Source organism: Vicugna pacos, chromosome 4 (assembly GCF_048564905.1).
Source record: "Vicugna pacos chromosome 4, VicPac4, whole genome shotgun sequence".
In the NCBI taxonomy this organism is placed as follows: domain Eukaryota; kingdom Metazoa; phylum Chordata; class Mammalia; order Artiodactyla; family Camelidae; genus Vicugna; species Vicugna pacos.
The window spans coordinates 41,158,339-41,181,393 of NC_132990.1; the positions used below are offsets into that span (position 1 = coordinate 41,158,339).

General features: G+C 39.4%; 1 protein-coding gene across 2 annotated transcripts in view; it reads right to left on the reverse strand.

The window, feature by feature from the left end:
• TRPM6 (transient receptor potential cation channel subfamily M member 6) overlaps positions 1 to 14,140 on the reverse strand; it is a 121,637-nt gene extending 107,497 nt beyond the window's left edge. Inside the window, exon 1 of one of the 2 annotated variants that reach the window (XM_072959600.1) lies at positions 14,099 to 14,140. In XM_072959600.1, coding sequence (XP_072815701.1) covers positions 14,099 to 14,128 — 30 coding nt within the window. In that variant the 5' untranslated portion in view covers positions 14,129 to 14,140. Of the gene's footprint in view, positions 1 to 13,510; positions 13,827 to 14,098 lie in introns of those variants that run through there. The other variant, XM_015243670.3, reaches the window with a different exon arrangement.
• Positions 14,141 to 23,055: the final 8,915 nt, after the last annotated feature.

Below are 23,055 nucleotides of genomic sequence, written 5' to 3' on the forward strand. Positions count from 1 at the left end.
GACCTAGCGTCTTGCGGGCTAGAGTGAGACCCTCTCAACCCCACCTTTTAGTCTTGTCTTTCTTTTCTCAGTCCTGCAGCACAGGTTTCTGGACCTGATCGATTGTCGGCTGGCTCCGACACTTGGAGTGAAGCTATATTCTTTTACCCCCAGCTTCACTGTTAGTGGAGCTATACTCAAATGACTGACTTTTGGAAACTCACCACTCTCTGAGACAATAAAGCCTTTGTTAGGAACTACAGGTTAAAGGCAATTTCACTTATGTCATTCATACTAAGGTTTACATATACCATGAAGATTACTTGTTTCATTTTCTCAGTGTAGCACAGCAGAAAGAATTGGCAACAGGGTTATGCTTCTTGAAATTCAGTGGAGACAGAGATCACATTTTTAACTTGGACAAATTCAAAGTCTTTGCTAAAAGAACGAGGGAGGGCTGGAAGAAATGTGGGAAGAAAGATATAAAATGTTTAACTGTGGGCAATTTCAATGCTGTTCCACATTCAGGAGCTATGATACACAAGACCAGCAGTTCTCAAACTTTTGGGGGTTGGGACACTTCATATTCATTAAACTTACCAAGGACCTCCAGGAAGCTTTCATTTATAGGGTATAACTACCAATATTTACATATTAGAAATTAGCACTGGGACTTTTAAAAGTTATTTATCCATTAGTTCGTTCTAAAATAATAATAGTAAACCCATTACATGTAAACATAAATAATAAACCCTTTATGCAAAATGCTTTTAAAAAGATTTATGAGAAGAGTGTTATCTTGTTTTTTTGTTAGATAAGACATCTGGATTCTCTTCTTTGCTTCTGCAATCTGTTGCAAAGTGATGTTGGTTGAAGTTGAATCTAAAAAGAATTGGCCTTACATCAACACGTAGTTGGAAAAAGGAAATAGTATTTTAATAGCCTTTTTAGATATTGTGAACTTGTCCAGTAACCGCAGGGAAACTTCACTGTATGCTCATGAGAGAATGAGTAAAAAAGGAAAATAAAGTCTTAGTATCACTATGAGAAATAATTTTTATTTTGAGGAACTTTGAAAGGGTCTCAAAGGTCCCTAGGAGTCCCTGTACCACACACACAGAAAACCACTGCCCAAAAATGACTGCATGTGAGTGAGAGACAGGATCTACTGTTTCCTGGTTGGTCTCAGGTCCCACATGCATGTCTTAGTCCATGCATCTCATCTCAATGAGTGCACAGCAGTATTTCCACATCCCCTATTTAAAATCTGGTGCCCAACTGAAGGAAGTTGCAATACAGAGAAAAAGCAATTAGAGAACAAATCTTCACATGCTAGTCTTTCTGAGGAATCTAAGGGACTTTTGAAGGAAAACTTTGATTGCACTCATTTTTAACTTTACAGCTGACTGTGGTACCTACCACATCTTTCCTCCCAAAGATGTCACTGAAGCAAGTGGGGAATCAACCCTTCAGAACCCACAGACAGCATATATTCTATCAGTTTACCTATTCTTCCTTTAAAATATTGATACCTCTAAAGAGTAATAGCTTATTCACTCATTAAAAAATACTTTGATGGGCATAGCATATTGTTCTGATAAAAATAAATAATAAACTTGTGTCCCAAAGACCAACACCAAAGGAGAAGAACCTATGCTTACAAAAAGATACCGAATATGGCACAAGAGCAGGCTGTGGGAACTCCTTGGAAGGAGACATCCCTTCTGTCTGCCGATATCTGGGAAGTCTTCATGGAGGACACAGAACTTAGGAAAGTCCTTGAAAGATGAGAAAGGCTTTGAAAGGTGGGTGATGAAATTCCATGCTGGTTGGAAATGCAGAGATTTTGGCCTGGAGGAGAATTCAGAATATATCTCGTTAATGTATGGCAAAAGCCACAAAGTCACTGAGCAGAGAACAGAAAAGATAAAAGAGCCAGGAACCTCTGGAAATAACTAAGGGGAATAAAGTGTAGAAGAGTTCATGGAGTAAAACACAGTTACACATCAGGATGGTGACAAGATACCTGAAGCCGAGAAGGGAGAAAGTTTCCCTCTTTAATAAAAGAGTTTGTTTTATTACGAAAAGTAGGAAGTTTCAAAGAGAAACAGAGAAGTGTTTAATACTGAAAAGAAAAGGAGGAGAATGACAATTTTTGTCCATGATAAACGAACAGACTGAGAGAGAGAGAGTCAGGAAATAGGTTGTGAAACAGAGGAGGCAGCTAGTGTAAAATATCCTTGGGAGAAAGAAAGAAAAACAACTGCCACCAGATCAACAATCTAAAGCAAAAGCCAGCATTAAGTAAGAACTTCATATACGCCAAGGGCTGTGCTAAACAGATATTTTATGTTTTATCACAAAAGTAATATTCACAACTGTGTGCTGGATACAATTATTACACCACTTTACACAGGAGAGCCAGCGCTCTTTTACAAGGAATTTAATAGGCAAAGTTGAGAGAAGGTTTATTTTAGGTTAAGAAAGCTTGAACCTTGTATGTAGATAAAAGAGAGACGGTGAAGATGCAAGAGAGAATAAAAATATCTTTTGCGAATTTAGGGGTGGGCAGCAGGAAGAGAAACGGTACAAGAAGCCAAGGAGGAAGGCTCAGCCTTGAAGAAAATGCTTCCGCTTCTGATAAAGGCAAGGAGTAGATGACAAACTTCTCCTCCTTTGTAATCTTGCTCCAGACCCTATCATCAGTGCTCTGCCAAAAGTCATAGGCCATTCAGCTCTGATGGCTGCAGAGCTCAGTGTTCTCCTTTGCCCCTCTTACCCAGAGAGAAAGGCATGTAGGAGATACACAGGAGCAGGCACAGTGCTTCTTTTTATTACCAGCTCGTCGCAATACAACATCAGCAAAGTACAGTTGATAGTCTACAGATCACAAAGCATATGAAATGCTCTCTCACTGAAGGATCTTCCCAACTTAAGATAGATGGGGAACACCAGAAGTAGCCCACAGGTTACCCTACGGAGAAAAATGCCACACAGTATTCCAGGAATGTCCTTAATATGCTCACCAAAAAAAGTGTGCCCCAGATTAGGAGGGTCTGCAGACAACTAGACTGAGCAACTAGGAATTTGCGATATGGGTTAAGAGTAAATGTAATTGGGGGTCACTGGGGAACTGGAAAAGTCAGGGCAAGGTATGATGAAAGGAAAGGAACTGGGGAGCAAGAACAAGGTAAATGTGTTTTCTTCTCTAGTCTGTAAGAAATCTCTGTCAGCAAACTGGAGAAATCCTGTTCTTCCTAGGTAACTGACCCCAGGGGTTGCTTGAATAATTTCCAGCTGTTTAACTATCCAGCTGTAAATTTTCATGAGCATTCCTTTAGCTGCACTTAGAAATAAGCAGTCCACTTCCATTAAAAAAAATTAATTATAATCACTTCAGGTAAACTCTTTACAACTGTGTGCCTCATTGCCACACAGCAAAAAACAAACAGAAGAGATTTGCTATAATGTAACTGTTAAAATGCTGCTCTTGGTTCTTGTACTCTAAGCCTTCACTCTATCATTCATAGAACATGTAAGTTGGGCCCCAGCAACTTTAACAGGTAATTTTGCAAATGGTATAAAATCTACAAGGTACAACAGATGATACAGCATAAAATTAAATCTCCCTCCCAGCCCTGCACTCCAGCCGTTAGAGTTTCCTTCCCGCAAAGGAACCTCTATTACAGTTCGTTGTGTATACTTCCAAAGATATTCTGTGCGTTTGAAAGCATATACCAAAAAATTTGACATAGATAGAGACATATACAACATTCCACATCTTGCTTTTTCTTCACTTATTAATACTTGAATATCATATACATTTGTACACATGGAGTTGCTTCATTCTTTTGGGGGCTGACCAGTATTCCTTTGTACAGAAGTCTCATAATTTATGTATCCAAAAGTACATATAGCATAGCTTTCATGTGCATGTACATCTGTAGGATAAAACAGTACAAGTGAAATGTCTAAGTTAATTCAGATTATTTCCACACTGCCTTTCACAGACGTTGTATCAATTTATAAGCAAAAAGCATAAATCACTAACAACTTTCAAACATTAGAGAGTACACTGAGTATTTTAATTGCTTTAGGGAACTATAGGATTTTTAAATTATTAATACTCAACCTTCTTCTAAAAGGATTTTGAGGTGACCAAACTTGAAGATTTTTATCTTAATTTAAGCTGAAAGGTTTATGGTAGGGGTCAAATCAGGTTGGTTTTTTTTTCCCTCCCCTCAGGAAACAAAAAAAAATCACATCCAGAATAAACAATTCCCCTGAAATTCTAGGAGGAAAAAGATATTTTAATGGAATGAGGGTGGTCCAGGAAGTTGAGAATCAGAAGTCTGTCAGTGGGATACCAAGAATTCTGTGAGCAACAGAGGTTGGCAGATACGAAATATCATTTGCTAGAAAAAAATTCCCCAACTTCTGGTTTCTGGCTGTTACACTTGATTTTCAAAGTTCCAGTGCTGTTGTTTAGAGACGGACTGTCCTTCAATGCAATTTAGTAAGAAAAGGGGAACATAGCTATTACACAGTGCCTTTCTGTAAGTCATTGAGAAGCCAAAACACATAATAGGTTTCTGTTTTTGCTGAGTTTTGATTATTTAGACATTTCTTCAGTATTTAATTTCTTCTGCTATCATATGATGAGAAGAAATACATTCTATCCATAAGGAATAGTCCTTGAAATGACCCGAAGAGGCAATTCTAAAAGAAGGATTACACAAAAGAAAACCAGCTTTTCTTTAAAAAAAAAAGTGTCACTCAAATGTTCATGTGTTTTGTGATTGTATTATAAAGAATATTCTGCCTTAGTCACCTCTAGTTGCAAACTGAGGAAGAATTTCTTCCCTGACCAAACTTGAGTCAGGCTCTTTCTAACTAGGCCCCCAATTTGAGCTCTGCCCTTGACCCACTTAGTCCATTTGTAGCAAGAATCCTACTGAGTTAGTTCAGCAAAATCTCCCACACTTGGTATCTGATCACTTTGGCCCACCTTCAGCAAGAATCCTGTTGAGTTGGTCCAGCAGGAATCCCCCGGCCCTGATATTTCCTCTTGACCCTTTTCCATCCACTGACCCCATCCTGCTCCTTGGCTATAAACCTCCACTTCCCTTGTATTCAAAGTTGAGGCCGATCTCTCGTCTCTACTGCAAAACCCCCCTTGCACACATTTTTTCTTGAATAGTTTTCCTTGCCATCTTTAACAAATGTCATAAAATTTTTTTCTTTAGCAAAACTGAGACCACACACATATCCAAATCATTGTCTGTGGATAAGGGAACAAAACTGACAAAATACTGGGACTCTAGTAATTCTCAGACACTCTCCCTTGGCCTGAACTTTACAGAGCTCTCCCTTCAGTTAAACTGAAATGACAGACTCTGACATCAGGAAGACTCGACAGAGAAGGACCTCAGATGACTCCCTCTGGGTAATGGATCCAGTCCTTCATCTGTCGCCCTGCTTTTTACACTCAGTATTTGCTAACCCCAAATACTAGCCAGCAAGATGCACTTTCTGTCTGAAATATCTCCACTATAACAGATATTTCTCAAAATGTGGTTACCCTTTTAAAGGCAGTGGCTGTAAGTGGCTTGAGACCACAACATGAGCCTGAGTGGTTTGCCTCTTTATTCTATCCAAGAACAAAGATCCAGTCTGTAAAGTCTGGGCCAATCCTCTGACTCCCTTCCAGTTTGCCTTTCTTAAGACTGTCCTAAAGACTCCAGCTAATATTATAAAGAGTTTAAGTCTTAAGACTTTGGACCCTCTTTGTTTTAATCCAACAATATCTACTCGCTTGACCTGATCACAGAGCAAAACTGCCTGCTTGGAACCTGAGTTTCTCTAGGCCAGATAAGGACAAAGATTGGGGGTTTTGTTTTGTGCTTTAAATCACTTTAAAGCACACACTAACAGTAGTGACAAAAGTGAGAGAGGATTAACTGATCCAGGCCAAAGATCTGTATAAAGTACCCTGTGGACTTAAATCCTTCTGAGAGGAAAAGTCTCTTTCCCAAGATCGCAAGATTCAAGCTACAAAAACCTCTTGGCTCTTTAAAAGATCAATGGAGTGCATCTATTTCCTTCCAAAAGGAGAGAGATGTTTTCATATTCAAAGACCAGCCTGCTCCACTAAAAGCTAATAACCCATTTTGTTCTGTAAGATAATATAAGTAGCAGGTATCGTAGTCAGTTGTCCTGCACTACAGGAACAGAGTGCCATTGGCTGGGTGGCTTATATCACAAACATTTATTTCTCAACGTTCTGGAGGCCAGAAATCCAAGATCAAGATGCCTGCACGGTGCAATTCTGGTGAGAATCCTCTTCCTGGTTTATAGTAGCCACCTTCTCACTGCATCTTCAAGTGGCAGAGAGACAGCTCATCTCGCTTGTGTCTCTTCTTATAAGGGCACTAATCTCACTCACGACGGCTCTGCTCTCAAGACCTAACCACCTCCCAAAGGTCCCACTACCATCACATTATAGATTGAGTCTTCAACAGTGAACCTTGAGGGGACACAAACATTCAGTCCACAGTAGCAGGTAAACAATTTATTCAGCACTTTCTATGCACCCACCTGCACAATACAAAGCACTTTGTTTATATTAACTCTGCCCAAGAGCATGTGGGAAGCAGGTGAAGTTATTACCTCCATTTTACAAATGAGGACACTGAGTCAGAGAGGTTGAGTAATTTGCCCAAGAACACAATAACTCATAAACATGACACTAGGATGCAAACACTGGCAGTCAGATTCAAGTTCATGCCCTTAACAACTTCGTTTCACCACCATTTACCCGCAGAACTTGCACCTGTACCAGTCCCTGAAGCTGAATAGTATTGTAGGGTTTACAAATCACCTTCCTGAACATCTAATCCTCACACATCACAAATCCTGTGAGATCCTTAGTAGATAATAACAAGTGAGATGAAGAATATGAAGTGCCCAGAAAAATCTCTGCTATATAGCATGTCCTCTGTGGGTATCCTTAGACTCACAGATATCAGGAGGGTCATGAGCCCCTAGAAATTGAATAACAACTTTTGTGTGGATGTGAATATATGCATTTCTCAAGAGAAAAGCTCAAGAGCTGGATCAAAACTAAGTGCCACACAAAGGATCTCAATACACTGTTCTCCAAAGGTATACAAGTGGCCAGTGAATCAAAGAAAAGATTCTCAATTTCATTGGTCGTTAATCATTTAGATGCAAATCTAAACCACAGTGAAATACCTTGCTACATCTACTCAGATGGTTATAATAAAAAGAAAAAGTCAGACAATACAAAGTGTTGAGGAAGATGGGGAGAAATTGGAACTCTCATAGTTTGCTGGTGGGAATGTCAAGTGGTGCAGCTGCTGCAGAAAAGGGTGGCAGTCCCTCAGAAGCCTAAACATAGAATTACCAAATGATGCAGCACATCCACGTCCACGTACCTACCCAAGAGAGATGAAAACATACGTCTACACAAAAACGTGAGCACAAATGTTTATGCAATATTATTTACAATGGAAAAAAACAGCAAAAACAAAATATCCATCAACTGATGAATGGGCAAATAAAATATGATATATCCACACAATGGAATATTATTCAGCCATGCAAAGGAGTGAAGTACTGACACATGTTAAAACACGGATGAACCTTGAAAACATTATGTTAAGTGAAAGAAATCAGTCACAAAGGAATGCATGTTGTATAAATCTGTTTATTTAAAATGCCCAGAATAGGCAAATCTATAGCGGCAGAAATTACATCAGTGGTTGCCTAGGGCTGGTGGGAATGGAGGAACTAGGGATTGACAGCCAAGGAGTGAGGGGGATGATGAATATGTTCTAAAATTGACTGTGGTGATGGATGCAAAACTCTGTGAATAAGCTAAATTAAGCCATTAAATTGTACACTCTAAATGGGTAAATGATATAATATATGAATATATCTCAAGAAATCTGTTTAAAAAAATTTAAAGGAGTAGTAGTACAGGCAGAAAGAAAGAGAAAAATCCATATATAAATCCACAAATAATTTGGGTTTACCCACAGGGAAACACAAAATACACATATATTTCTGCCCACAGGCAGAAAGCAGGCCACAAATGCGTTTTGTTCTGCCCATCAAGTGTTTTCAAAAATCTTTGATGCAACTAATAAAATGTAAAAACTCAGAGGTTTCATATTCAAGAAAGAATCTTTACACCTGAATTTTCTTTAACAAGGAAAGTTAAAAACAAAGTAAAACACAATGGGACAACAAAAAACAAACAAAAAAACAGAATCTGGCAATACTAAGCTTGCATTCCAACCTGTCAATAGTCTACTGTGGCCAAGGGTGGAAGGGTAGGTAATCGTTTTTTGTTTTTTGGGTTTTTTTGTTTTGTTTAATGGAGGTGCAGATGATTGAACCCAGTACCTCTTGCTTGCTAAGCATGTGCTCTACCGGTGAACCATCCCCACCCCAAGGGCAGCCATTTTTTAGACAGAGTTTACGCTAACCAGTAAGCCAGAGTGACCAGCAGGTCAGGTTTCCACTCTAGTTTGAGTCTTTGAATTGCTTATCTATTGCTTTCATCAGATTCTCAAAGGAATCTCTAACTCAAAGCACATTCACAGCCCTTTGAAAGAACTGGCTGGGCGGCAAATGGTGACCATTTGCTTTACAGATAAGGAAACTGAGCTGACTTGCCTGAGGCCAGGATGGTGTGCAGTCAGAAGTAAAACTATTTTTTCTGACTTTTGGTTCCTTTCATTACTCTTCTGGCCTCCCTGCTGATATTTCTAGAGAGTCTTCAGTTACCATATCCTGTTCCCTTTTCCACAGCAACTGAGGGAAATCAGTGAGAAAGGAAAGAATTTGCTGGACTTTCCAAAATGACATGTGATTTTCAGGCTCTATGATCTTCTAATCATGAGCAAATTTTGCCTAGACCTAAATCTCTTCGGTTTGTGTGGGCAAGTGAGTCAGTCTTCCTGGCCCATATCCAAACACACCCCTATACCAAGGAAGACAATGTTAAAGTCACACTCAAGACAGGGAAAGAATCCTAACAGTGTGTTTTCTTCAAGGTCACCAGCACACCTGCTACCGGAAGCACAAGTTCCCACAAGTTTCTGACAGACAGGGATGGTTCCATCCTTGAACCAGGCGGTTTGCTCATGTCAAAAATGAGCATTTACATTACAGGAAGCTCTCAGTCCACAATTGGTAAAGTGAGGAGAGAAATTTGGTTGCCCATAGTCAGTCATCCCACTGGGCTTTGAGTCTGCCTGGAAGACAATTCTGTATGATGGCCACACATGGTTTAGGGAGAGGTGGAAGAATAAAGAACAACTCAATCCACCAGGTGAATCTCTCCAATCAAAACACACAGCACAGCTGCAAGCCCAGGATTACCTGACCCTTATCTGATCTTGGAGTGCTTCAAGATCCAGAGCCCGCAAACAGCAGAGGATCATCCCACATGAAGCCAGGACTGGAAGCAAATACCAGCTAGGAAAATGAAGGAAAATCAGGGCCAGGGAAGGCACCTGTCTGCGCTATGGAATAAAAGTCTTCTTTCCCCATCAAAATGGAACCAGGAGGTTCTTGCAGAGGCATATGCTTACAGACCTGAGGAAAAAAATGCAACCTCTAAGGCAAACAAAATGACCACTTCCACTGGTTTTAATTGTGTAAATGAAATAGTCTCAAAGTTTATCTGTGCTATAAGCAACTGAGAAACATTTTCCCCATAGATACGTAAACAGCAACAGTGGTGGAGAGAAAGGAAAAGCAGCACTGGGCTGCCCCCAGCAAGGGCACATGCTAAAGGTTTCAGTGCCAAGTCCATCAGAAGAAAGATTTCAGGGCAGTCCATTGCTACCTGCTCCCCACGCCCTAGAAAAGCTATGATTCCATGCAAAAGGTGAACCTAGCTGACAGCAGGTTCAGTCACGGAATTCCAAGTATAGGACAAAACCCACAATGGTGTGAAAATCTTTTTTTTCATTGTGGTAAAATATACATAACATAGAATATACCATCTTTGCCCTTTTTTAGTGTGCAGGTTAGTATTATTAACTATATTTAGAGATGTGTGCAACCAATCTCCAGAACTTTTCCATCTTGCAAAACTGAAAATGTACACCCATTAAACAACTCCCCACTTCCCTGTCTGCCCAGCCTCTGGCAACCATCATTCTACTTTTTCTTTTTATGCACTGAACTGCTTTAGACACCTCATATAAATGGAATCATACAACATCTGTCTTTTTGTGACTAGTTACTTCATTTAGCGTAATATCCTCCAGGTTCATCCATGATGTAGCATGTGACATGATTTCCTTCCTTTTTAAGGCTGCATGATATTCTATTATACGTGTATATCACATTTTGTTTATCCATTCAGAATATCTAGCTCTATATCTCAGGGGTATGGTTCTGTTGCTCTGGTGGCGTACAAGTTACGGAATTCAATTTGTAATGGTCATGATTTTATACAGAGAAAGAGAGAGGTGGGGGAGAGGGTGGTAGTGGGGGGCTTGATTGAATGAGGTTTGGACTCCAAGAGAGGAAAAACAAGCTAACCAAGCTAACTAAAGCTGCAGCTGAGCTCAATTCCATCACTGCAAACTATCTCATCATCCCACTCTACCTCAAAAATGAAACTTTTGTTCACTGTATATTCCTAGGTTCTGGAAAAGGGCTTAGCATATAGTTGACACTCAGTAATATTTGTTGGCTGAATGAGTCTAGAAGAGTGATTGCTCATGAAGAGAAAAGCACAAGGGTAGCAAGATATGCTATGTGCTTGATTTTGATTGATCCAGCTCATCTGAACATACTATTCAAGAAACCACCAATATGTATTGACATGGAAAGATCTCCAGTAACTATTTTCAAAGGAATCAGGTTACATATCGATAAATAGTATAATTCACTATATGTAAAAACAAATGCACAAATCAAAACAATAAATACATATGTATATAATAATATAGCTGGATAATATACTCCAAATCCAACAGTTTGATGACCTCTGGATTGGAAGGGGATGAGGACAAAGGGCAGAAAGGGAACTTTGTTTGAATTTCTATTTGTAGTGTTTGGATTATTTACCAGAAGACATTACTTTTGTATTGTTAGCAGAGCTTTTTTAAGGAAAAAAATCTGAAAGGCTAATTTGTCATAGAAATACATTGATTCAATGTATAGTACATGAAACCTTTCTCAGAGAGCTACTGAAGAATGTGCTCCACTAAAATGATGGGGAAAAAAATCAAAAAAGAAGACACAGGATAGAGGAAACAGGAACCAGGATAAGAGAGGGAGGCAAAAGGAATCCCCAAGCTGATGTGAAGAGAGAACCCAATGTTACAGCTGTGCATCCAACATCAAGGGCAACCAGGCTGGATGGGCCAATCAGGTCGAAAAGTTGTATCCCACAAGATAAAATTGACTGGAATAGACGTTGCAATAGAAGATCTTGAGAGAAGATTTAGACAACTGGCAAAGAACTTATGGATAAATTAGTGAAAACTCTATAGAAAATTCTGCAAACTCACACAGAAAGACAGCTCTGAGGGAAAACAAAATAAAGGGAAAGGAATCATGTACTACATAATTCAGCTCTTAACAGTGGATAGGAAGGCATACTAATGTAGACCAAACTACATACTGACCTAACTAAAAATTATAAGATAACTGTATTCTGAAGACAGATGGAAGGAACAGGAAAGATGCATGTGAGCTGTAGGTGGAGGAACACAAAAGAAAGCTCAATCCTCATATCACAGGCTGGAAAGGCAGTGTATGATGACTAAATCTGAGAAATCAAGAAGGAGCAATATAAACATTGTTTACAGACATGAGTAAGTACCAACTAACTAAAAGAGACGAATATGATTGCTCTTCCTGAAAAGAAGGAAATGGAGGTTCTGCTGTTTTTTGTAATAAACCTTATGGAATTATTTGCCCCTGATCTATGTATATATACAACTTCAATAAAATTATGAAGGAAAAAATTAAAAAAAAAAAACAACTGAGACCCACATCAGAATACCTTACCTAACAATTTCTTGTTGTTGTTCTTACAGGAAAATAGCTGTTGTGGGACATAAAGAAATAACAGAGTTATAGGTAGGATGGCCACTTTGGGGTCCAACACTGGATAATTCTACCAGAAGTTTGGTAAGGAGAGTCACTCTGAAAGTGGCTGGGCTTTCCAAACTATACTGAAAACCCAAGATTAAGAACCCAGGGAGAAAGAAAAAGAGACAAGACATATTTCAGATCCAGTATTTACCAAATGCTTGATGGTTTTGGCATAGATGTCCTGCAAAAAAATTTTAGCTATGATAGAGAATTGTAAATGGGCAAGATAAGAACAAAATTTGCGGCAAATCCCCAATATGCTGTCTGGGTCTTTCCCCTCACCTCTGGGGTACAATCAGCTCAAACTGTTATTCACACCCTTGTCTAGCAAAGCAAGTTTAATACTATCTAAGGGTACTAGTTCCCACTTTTGGCCCCAGGAAAGAGGTTCATGTTGAGTCTCATCTCAAATGATTCACAACCCCACCCCCACTCCAGAGTGGGGGGAGGGCGATACCCAAGAAACAGCCAGATTCTTATAGTCAAACTCAGGTGTCATCAAGCTAGAGTATCTATTGCTTTACCAGTCATGGGAGAATCCCATGCAGATAAAAAATGAAACATCAAAATTTGTATGCAGAGAAAAAGAAATCGAATGACTCAGTTCCCACTTCGGTTGTTAAGAATGAACCACATTCTCCCTAAGAAGAAATGATCAAAATCCTGTGATTGGTATCCATATTTCTAGTGATTTAAAGCACTCGCCTGGGCTCCAACCCTAACTCTGTTTTTCTCCCTTAGATTCATTTTCCTCGCCTGTAAACCAGTGAGGTGGGAGAGGGTGAATGGTTATACTTGGATCTCACAGGATTATTGCCTGGATGAAATAATAACAATCAAATTTTTGCAGTCCGCTAAATATGTTCGCCATTATTCTAAATTCATTGCATATACAGCATCTCATTTAATTTTCAAATTATAAATATTATCCCATTTTCCAGATGAGGAAGCTGAAGCATAGTTCAGTAACTTGCTGAAGATCATAGCTAGTGGCGGAGCTGGAATGCTAATTCAGGTGATCTGGCTACAAAAAAAAGTACTGACACATTGCCAAAATGCAAGAAATGTGCACAATAAATGGTACTAGTCACACATCGTGTATACCAATCCAGACAAAATAGGTTAAGTGATAGCCTGTTTGAGATTTGGCCTCCCTACAAAAGACCAAGGCACGACCGGAGTCTCCAGTCCTCTCCCTAACTCCCCCAAGCTCCCTTCTTTCCCAAGCATCCCCAGCAGCCCGGGGCGCCCTCTCTCTCCTAATCCCCAGAATTTCCTGTTGCGCTTCGCGCAAGCAGTCGAGAGGTACCCGCGCGCGGGACGCCAACTCCGGGCCGCGCGAGGTGAAGGATGGAGGGGAGGGTAGGCGCCTGGCATTTACCTTGACCTGCACTCTCATCGCTCCGGGACTCCGGGGCGCCGCGCGCCGGGACGCACTGGGGCGCAGACAGCAGCCTGGGCACTTCTCCCGCTGCCTCCCGGAACCGCGACGGCCGGCTCGTCCAGGTCCCGGCAGGCCAGACGTGCCCCTCCGCTACGAACTGAGCCTTCTCTCCTCCCAGCTCCCGACTCACGCCACGTCCGGTCCCCTGTGCAGCCGGCCCGGAGCGGAACCAGAGAGCTGCCTCCTCTCCCGGGACGGGTCCCCACCGCCCTAAGCTGAACCCCAACTCCGTTAGGTTTCTGCTCTGATACCACCTCCGCGCTGGCCCCATTCCAGCTCCAGGAACGGGGGCTGTGGGGCATGCCCTTAAATAAGAGTCCTATGGTAACCGAACCCTCGGATATGGTAATCAGCTCTGGGTGGAGACCAGAGGACTTGAGAGCAGGTATTTCGTAAGTCCTAGTTATTCTAGATCCCAGTTAGATAGCGTGCGGCTGGCCCCACCCACAGCCACCCAGGGCCCTGGGCTCAGATCTGGTAAATGGCCTAAGGCTCTTTGCCCCACCGGCTGGCAGCCCAGCATACCTGTAATCGCTCCACAGATCGGGCTCCCATCTTGGACCTGCAGGCCCTGCTACCAAAGCCTTATCTGAGCTTCTGACTTGTGGAGTCAGATGTGGCTCCACCTCCACATGCTGCCTTTTACAGCCCTATAGATTTGTCACAGTACCTTTTGGGCACAAGTAAGTCCAGTGTAGAAAGGAGGTGATGCCGACCTTACCTGGATCAGTATAGGGAAGGTCAAATGAAATGTTCATCATCATCACAGACATTTTACTGAATTGTTCTTGTTGAGTCAGTGTGGTGCGGGTAGGACACTGGAGATATACTATCCGGGATTTACTGGGTGTTAGATGACCCCTCTGGGCCTGGGTTTATTTATCTATACAGATAAGCGAATAAATCCCCTTTCCTCAGAGGCTACACTCAAATCCATAAAATACAATCAAAAGCTTTGTGATTTCTGTGGGTTTCTCTGGCTACGCTGTCTTGATTAATTAGTGGCTGTGGTCAGTTACTATGATTGAATCCCAGTATGTTGGCAGAGATCATGCTCACTTACTACAGGTGTTGTCATTAACAATGCTAACCATTCATCCCTAACTGACTTCAAATTAAGCTCACTTTGTAGTCCATTCTGAATTTCTGCCCAGTGAGCTCACACTGTGAACACTGTTTCTTCCCTCATTTCTGAATGTGGTTTTAATTTTTCTTTGTTAAAAAACTTGAACATATCATACGTATATTAACATTTTGTTGTTTTTCTATTAACACATATAATCTCCTTCTCCTTGACCCAGTTCCTTCAAAACGTTCATGATCTGTGAGCAATTAACAGGTTCAGCAGCCCCCTGTGAAGCAAGTAAGCCCCTTTTGATTGGTGTTTCTCCATACATCTCCCCTGTTAGGTCTGTCACAGCACAAGAGACCGGGAGCTTTCAGAAATCTGCAGACCCACCAAGAAGGATAGATATTTGGAACTCAAGATTCTTAAGAGTGTTGGTACACTGTAATCAACCATCTTCTAGTTTAATCTCTTTGGTAAGTTTACATGTTAGGATGATCACATATTCTTTTCAGATCAAGCCTCAGGACAGAGAGTCTAAAATAAGAGGGCGATTCCAGGGCTTAAGGCATCTGGTGTGCTGGTTTACACACTGCCTTTGGTTCCCAAGCTGTATCAGAAACACCTGAGGCATTTGTTGAAAGTGCAGATTCCCAGGCCCCACCCAGACCATCTGTATCAGAATTTCTAGGCGGGGTGGGCAGGAATCTGTATCTTTCATAAGCACCTCTGTCAACTTAAATGCTTGTCTATAAAAGCCTTCTGGTCACAAATACACCTATGCCAAGAGGCTAGCTATGAAATTTAAATTTTAGGGTGTTCATTAGTAGTCTAGTGTGGCTTAATACAGCCCAACAAATATTTCCTGAACACAGACTGTTTGTCAGGCATCCTGCTGGGCATTGTGGAAACAAAGATGAATAAGACATTGTCCAGTCTGCAAGGAGTTTGTAGGGAGGCGAAACAGTCAAAAGTGAAACAGTACCTGGTGCACCATTGGTAACTCAACATAAACAACTTTTATTTTCTCTTTCGTTGTCCTCCCTAATCCCTTTCTTCCTCTTCCCATTCTCTTCTCCTATGTTTTCTTCTTTGTCAGACCTCCCTTTTTACCCTGGACATTATAAATGTTTTATTCCTGATCTAACATGATTTTAACATACTACTCCAACTTTTAAAGTCAACCTAATGACTTCAAAATGGAGAGGAACAGCTGATTTTTCAGCACAGAAAAATGGGTTTAATATTTTTTTTAATATGTGAAGATCTTAATGAGTCACAGTTATTGGAGGACATAAGAAGTAGTTTCTTTCTTCTTTTTAAGTTTCTTTTTTTAAAAAAAAAAGCTTTATGTTTTATTTATTATTTAATTATTTTATTTTGGTGGGGGGAGGTAACTAGGTTTATTTATTTTTAGAGGAGGTACTGGGGATTGAACCCAGGACCTCATACATGCTAAGCAAGTGCTTTACCACTTGAGCTGTACCCTCCCCCTAAGTAGTAGTTTCTAATATATGTATTCTTCTCCTAAAGAAAATTGTTTGATGCTTGGATTTGGTTTTGGTTCAGATTCCTTTATTTAGATAGGGCTGAGGGTTGTTGGGGATTTTGAACAGTAATACTTCTCAGCCCCTCTGGACAGCCCAGAAAAGAAAAAAAAAATGAGAAATAAGTAGCTCTGCTTCTTTGCACCAAGAAGAAAGCACCATGAGAAACTCTTGCCCAATGTATTATGGTATATTATCATCTCTGGTCTGTGGTTTTCCCTTTAGATCCCCACCACCTTCCTTTCAAAAGCATAAAGGAAACAAAATAAATGCAGTTGCATTCTTACCAAGATAATGGAAACTATAATAAACTCAGAGGGCATTCCACAAGTGGGAGAAGTTTAAAGGTATGAGTTATTAATCTGAGATAAAGGTGTACTGCCAGTAATGAGGGATGAAATTCAGCCCTCCAGTCCATTCCTGCATAACTGTTTCCGTTTTCAGACCTTCCCATTCAGACCCAAGGTGCTGAGTTTGAATCCCAACCATTCATTCTCCTAAACTGCTACAAATCAAGTTTCCTTTTGAAAGGCAGCAATATATTTTCTTATGCCTACTGAACAAATATTTCTCTTCTTCAGTGTTTCTATGGGAGAATGCTCCGAATTTGTTTCTCTGCTATGAAAGTGGATTATTTATTCTGTCACAAAAGCAAAGATTAAAATTTTCATAGTTAGCAAGGGGAGAAATAGAACCCCCCAAACACTTTTGGTAAGAGTTTAAAATGATATTCTTTTTGAAGGCATTCTAGAGATCTGGATTCTAGGCATATCCTTCTCCATCACAATTCCAGCCCTCATACTTCAGAAATGCACTGAGATATGTGTATAAAGATATACAAAGTAGTATCCTTTGTAATGAAGAAAGATTGCCAATAATCCAAACAGCCATCAAAGGATCTTTAGAAATAAACATGTGGAGCGTCCATACCATGAAATACCAGGCAGCTTTTAAAAGAATGTGATCTAAATGTACAGATATGGAAAGGGGAAACAGCAACTAGTGAAAGTAAATACAATTCTTCAGCCATAAAAAACGACAACATAACGCCATTTGCAGCAACATGGATGTCCCTGGAGAATGTCATTCTAAGTGAAGTAAGCCAGAAAGAGAAAGAAAAATACCATGAGATCGCTCATATGTGGAATCTAAAAAAAAAAAAGAAAGAAAGAAAGAAAGAAAGAACATAAATACAAAACAGAAACAGACTCATAGACACAGAATGCAAACTTGAGGTTGCCAAGGGGGAGGAGGGTGGGAAGGGATAGACTGGGAGTTCAAAATTTGTAGATACTGACAGGCATATGTAGACTAGATAAACAAGATTATACTGTATAGCACAGGGAAATATATACAAGATCTTGTGGTAGCTCACAGCAAAAAAAAAATGTGACAATGAATATATGTATGTTCATGTATAACTGAAAAATTGTGCTCTACACTGATTTGACACAATATTGTAAAATGACTATAACTTAATAAAAATGTTTTAAAAAAGCATGATCTAAACATTGTTTAGAATAAATATTCACCAATGGAAAATTGTTTGCACAAAAAAAGTAAATACAATTCTACTTTTTAAATTTATATGCGTATGTTGGAATATTGACAGGAAAGTCCTAGAAGAATATATGCTGAAGTGTTAACAGGAGAAAACATACATATACTAAAAAACTATTGGTTGCTTGTCTGAAATTCAAGTTTAACTGGGGGTCTTATCACACAAGATTGTTATACAAGCCCACGTTGGTGGCGTCGGGCAGCTGTGGGTGCTGTTAGAAAGTGTGTACTACAAACACCGACACTGGTACCTAGGCTCCTTTAGAACTGCGTCTTCACATTCAACTTTGCATGATTCTTGAAGGGAAGAAAGGAGGAGTATGAAGATTGAGCACCTGAAACAAAAGGCCAGGCACATGGCTAGATACCACCGTTTGCAGGCTTCTTGAAAACAAACACAGCTGATACTATAGCTGATTTACTGATCATAGACTCCTCTCTTCCCAGCAGCGTACCTCTTTGCAAGGTGATTTTGCAATAGCCCTCCCACACACAGGCCTGTCTCTCCTCCACACCACGAATCTGAGCTAGATTTGTGGCCAGTAAAATGTGGCCAAAGTGACATGGTTTAAGTTCCTGAGCTTAGGCCTCCGGCAACCCTGAAGCTTTGGCCTTCACCCTACTGAAATACTGCCCTGAGACCACCATCCTAGAAGACCACTTGGAGAGCCCAGCCAACCCTCAGAATCATGACAAATAATGAACTAATGGTATTTTAAGCCACTAAATTTGGGGGTAACGTGTTGTGCCTAGACAGATAACTCAGTTTCCTTCCTTATTGTTTTCCTCATTTTGTTTTCTTCCTGCACAAAATCTCTGAGAGGCTTCAGTGAGGGTCAGAAATCATTGTATCACCAGTCTCACAGCTAGTCAGGTATGAAGCCAGCCAGGATTTGAACACAGGTGTGTGGCTGTAAAGGTCTATTGTTTTCTCTACAGACACCTTGAACATAATGAGCATTCATTACAAATGTAGTTGGATGACTGAATCAGAACTTAGTTTTTGTCACTCATATATATCAGAATTAAGAATATTACTTGACAAGAAATGTCTACAGTAAGAAACTGTTAACCCTTAGTCCTTTTCTCTTGATTAAATTTCTTGAAAGGAAACACTATTCACCCTATTCTGTTTTCCCTAAAAGGTGAACCATAGTTCTTCATCCCTGGAACAAGTATTCTTAGTAGCTTAAGGAATTGTGTTTTTCCATTTCAGGTGAGAAACTGAGAGCAGAAAAAAATAAATGATTTAACCAGAAGGGACCAACTAACTGAGCCCTCCATATCTGACTCATTTATCTAGCACTGTCTTTTTCCTTTTTCTAAACTTTTTACTTTTAAATGAGTATAGTACAGCCTCACAGAAAGTTGCAAAATGCTTTTATAGAATCTCTTGGACTAAAGTGAAAGTCTTTTTAAGTATTTTAAATTACATATTTTAAATATTCCTTCTGAAACATTCTTTACATTTTCAACATGTGCCAAGAATAAGGAGGGAAGAAATTACTACTAATCAGTAATAAGTGGGCACTCAATGGGCTAAACACTTTGATATATACCTTACTTTTATTTAATACATTATTAACCACCATTTTATACAATGACTGAGTTTCTGAAGTCAAAACCTGCCCAGAGTCATAGACTGAATATGTGGCAGAGCTGCAATTATGAAGACAGTTTGTCTGACACCAGAGCCCATGGTGTTTCCATCCTATCAGAGTTCCTATCCAAAATAATCTCAATTTCCATTTACTAGTGAGGTTTTATTTTGTTATGATTTAATTTTTTAAAACATTACTTTGGTGAAACTATTTATAAACCCTGAGCAGAGGCCTGTTTTTTTCCCAACCAACTCTCAGTGCAGTAGCATGTTTGTACAGCAAAAGAATCTGCATGCTTCCGGGGCTGATGAGATCTTTGATCATATCTTTCTCTAAACAAATTGTATCTGATTGACTTGATGATAAAGATGCCCAAGCACTTCTGTAATATCCTTGAAGGTATAAGAATTCAAACTTTTTAAAGACAAGGTCAGTATGTTTACATATAAAATTCAACCACAAAATTTATTTTGTCATCTTGGGCTCTGGTAAAATGGAGACTATCTTACTGACCTAAGAACGAAATGCCTCATAAAAGGCCTCTTAACCATATGACCCAGAAAGATCATATCTAGATCTCTTGCCCCTCAAAAAGCTTTTACAAGATACAAATTTACATGAGATATTCATATCAAAAACAGATAACATAAAGCATTAGGAATTTGCTTCGTCTATTATTTGAGAAGTAATTAAGTAAAGTATTAAATGAGCAAGTATGTAACTGTTAAAAAGTGCTAACAGTGAAGATTATAGTCAAAAAAGGAGCTAGTATGTACTGTATGAGTACAATTTTGTCAAAAAGCAGATAGAAAAATATTAGAAAGAAGTAGCTCCTTTTCATTTTTCCAAGTATTCTGTAACATGACCTTATTTTTAAAATAATTTTTCAAATTAATGTAAAATGCAAATCCTATATATCTTGGAATGCCTGATAGGACTAGTGTACCTGAAATTCCCATATTATACTTTTTCTGATCATTCATTTTTCCTGATTTAGTAAAACATGCATTTCACTCATTTCCCAGGACTTTTGAGCCCACAAGTTAAGTATCAATGCTATTTTTTAAAAAATGTTTTATGATTCATGTATTACACTGACTAATCTGGTACTTCTTAACCACATAGTCTAGGATAATTTTGTTTTGGCTACAGCTGTTTAACTGAATACACACAAGTTACGCCAATTTCTTCTTTGCCTAGAAAATGTGTGTACCACTATTTTATCTATACTTACAAAGATCACGATAAATGAAAAAAGCACAACAACATACGAATAAAAACAATCTTATGTGAATTTCAGCATGGAATTTACATGTCATCATAGTGGATGAAGTTTCCTATTGCTCTTTCACAGTAATGACACAAAGGCACAGATTGCACCTTATAGGCAGGTAAAGGTCTAACAGTCCTATAAGCCACTAATATGTAAGCCAAACAAAATATATATTCCTCTCCTAACTTTTTGCCTGCATGCTATTTTTAAAGTATAAGTGATCAGTTTTACATGCAGTTTCACGAACATGACCAAAAACTACTGTCACTATAAACACTTTGAAACAACTCAAGACCCTTCCACCACAGAGTTCAGAATTCATCCTATTTATTATTCTATGAATCATAAGACCCCTGGGGGAATGGAAAAAGGGAAAAATAGCTGTAATTTCATAAGTTAAGAGGTCAAGTCTCACAGCAGAGAATTATCAATCAATGTGATAAAAATTGAGCAGTCTATTTGTGGCACCTCCCAGACGTGGCATCCCACAGTTACACATGCTCTAGTCACCTGGCACCAGTGTCCAATCTTTATTGCCCACCTGGGAAGAGGAATCATGGAACACTAATAATTCCCCAAACTAAAAGGCTCTATTTCTCTCCTGATCCTCCATTCTGTTTATTCTCCCCCACCCATCTAAACTTATTAAAGCCTATAATAGGATTGTCTCCTAATCATGATGTATACTAGGAAGACAGTACCCACTAACTATCCAGATGTAGCATCTCTTCTAGTGTGGTGCTCTTGTCAAGTTTCTACCATCGTTCCTGTTATTAGTTGAATTGTGTCCCATCTGCCCCAAAGATACATTGGTGTACAAATCCTCAGTACTAGAAGGTGGCCTTATCTGGAGATAGGGTCTTTATAGAGGTCATCAAGGTAAACGAGATCATTAGGATGAATTCTAATACAGTATGACCGGTGTCCTTATAAAAAGGGGATATTTGGACACAGAGACATGTATAGAGGGGAGATGGTGTGAAGATACAAGAAAAAGACAATCTTCTACAAGCCAAGAAGAGAAGCCTGAAACAGATCCTTCCATTATAGTGTTCAGAAGGAAGCAACCCTGAAGACACCTTGATTTTGGACTTCCAACTTCCAGAACTGCAAGACAATAAAATTTTCATTGTTTAAGCCATCTATGTGTGGCAGCCCTGGAAAACTAGTACACTTCCGTACTATCTAGAGTCATAGAAATTCTTATAAATCCCGTCTTTTAACAAGGGGCATCATGATTCCCTGATGGGCTAACATAGACTAAGATTATGCCTCTCGCACAAACATAAATATTAGTAACACCCTCTTTTATTCTCAGAAGTGTCCATGTTTATATATAGTGTCCATCCTACCTCTCACGCCACCTACAATACTCGCTACACTCCGCTTCCATTCAGCCAGGAGGCTCTTCACAATCACTTTAGTATTTCTGATTTTTAAAGACCTCCTCTGGTGCAATGACAACAAAACAAAACAAAAAAAAACCTTTCATCAATTTTTGTTTTGTTTTGACTAAACTGTATCCCCTGTAAAGGTTGGAACTGCTTCTTTCTCATTTTTGTATCAACTAGCATTTACATGGTCCAGCATGCAAGAGATGTTTACACAATCCAATTAAACAGAAGTAGGAACTTTATTATCTTTCCTATTTAGTAAAGTATCATCTTTCCTCCAAATTATCCTCTCTTAAAGTTATGAAGAAATAGATGCAAATTGCTAAGTATCTCTATTTTATGGGACTCAGGCATTTCCATTTTTTAAAAAGAATGAAGAATAAGCAAGTTGAAGTGTTTTAGCTTTTTATGGCATTAGTATGCTTAAGGCAGCATGACCTTATCTACAGGGAAAAACCAGACATATTGCACAGATATTAGTATCCTATTTCCATCAAATATTCTACAAAGTTGTAATAGCATAATGAAAATCAAAAACCACAAAAGCAGATGATTATTGCAAATAATGCAACTCATCATTGACTTGCAGAGAATTTGGAGAATTCAGAAAGGTTGTGGAGTGGGGAGGGGGAGAGCAAGAAAGAGAAACAGAATATGAAGAATGACTCACTGGTCACCTCTCAGAGAGAAACACTGTATTATTCTGGTGCGCTTCCTTCAAGAAGCTCTCTTTGCAGTGTTTCTCCACTGAGTTCTCAACAGCTCCCTGTCTTACATTTCCTATGTCATCTCTTCTAGAACTGATGGTTAAGTAGGTGAATGCTTGCATTAGGAAAGATTTTACTTTGTGTAACTAAAGTATCAAAAAGAGGCTTTTTCTTTAATATTACCAATTGTATGCAGTGGCAGTTTGTAGCAATAGAACTCCGATTAAGATAGGAGTTCACCTGACAGCAGAGAATCCTCCCTAACTCCCAGAACATCACCACTACCACCATGTACAGCAATGATCAGTACTGCTCTGTATAGAGAGTAGTTGTT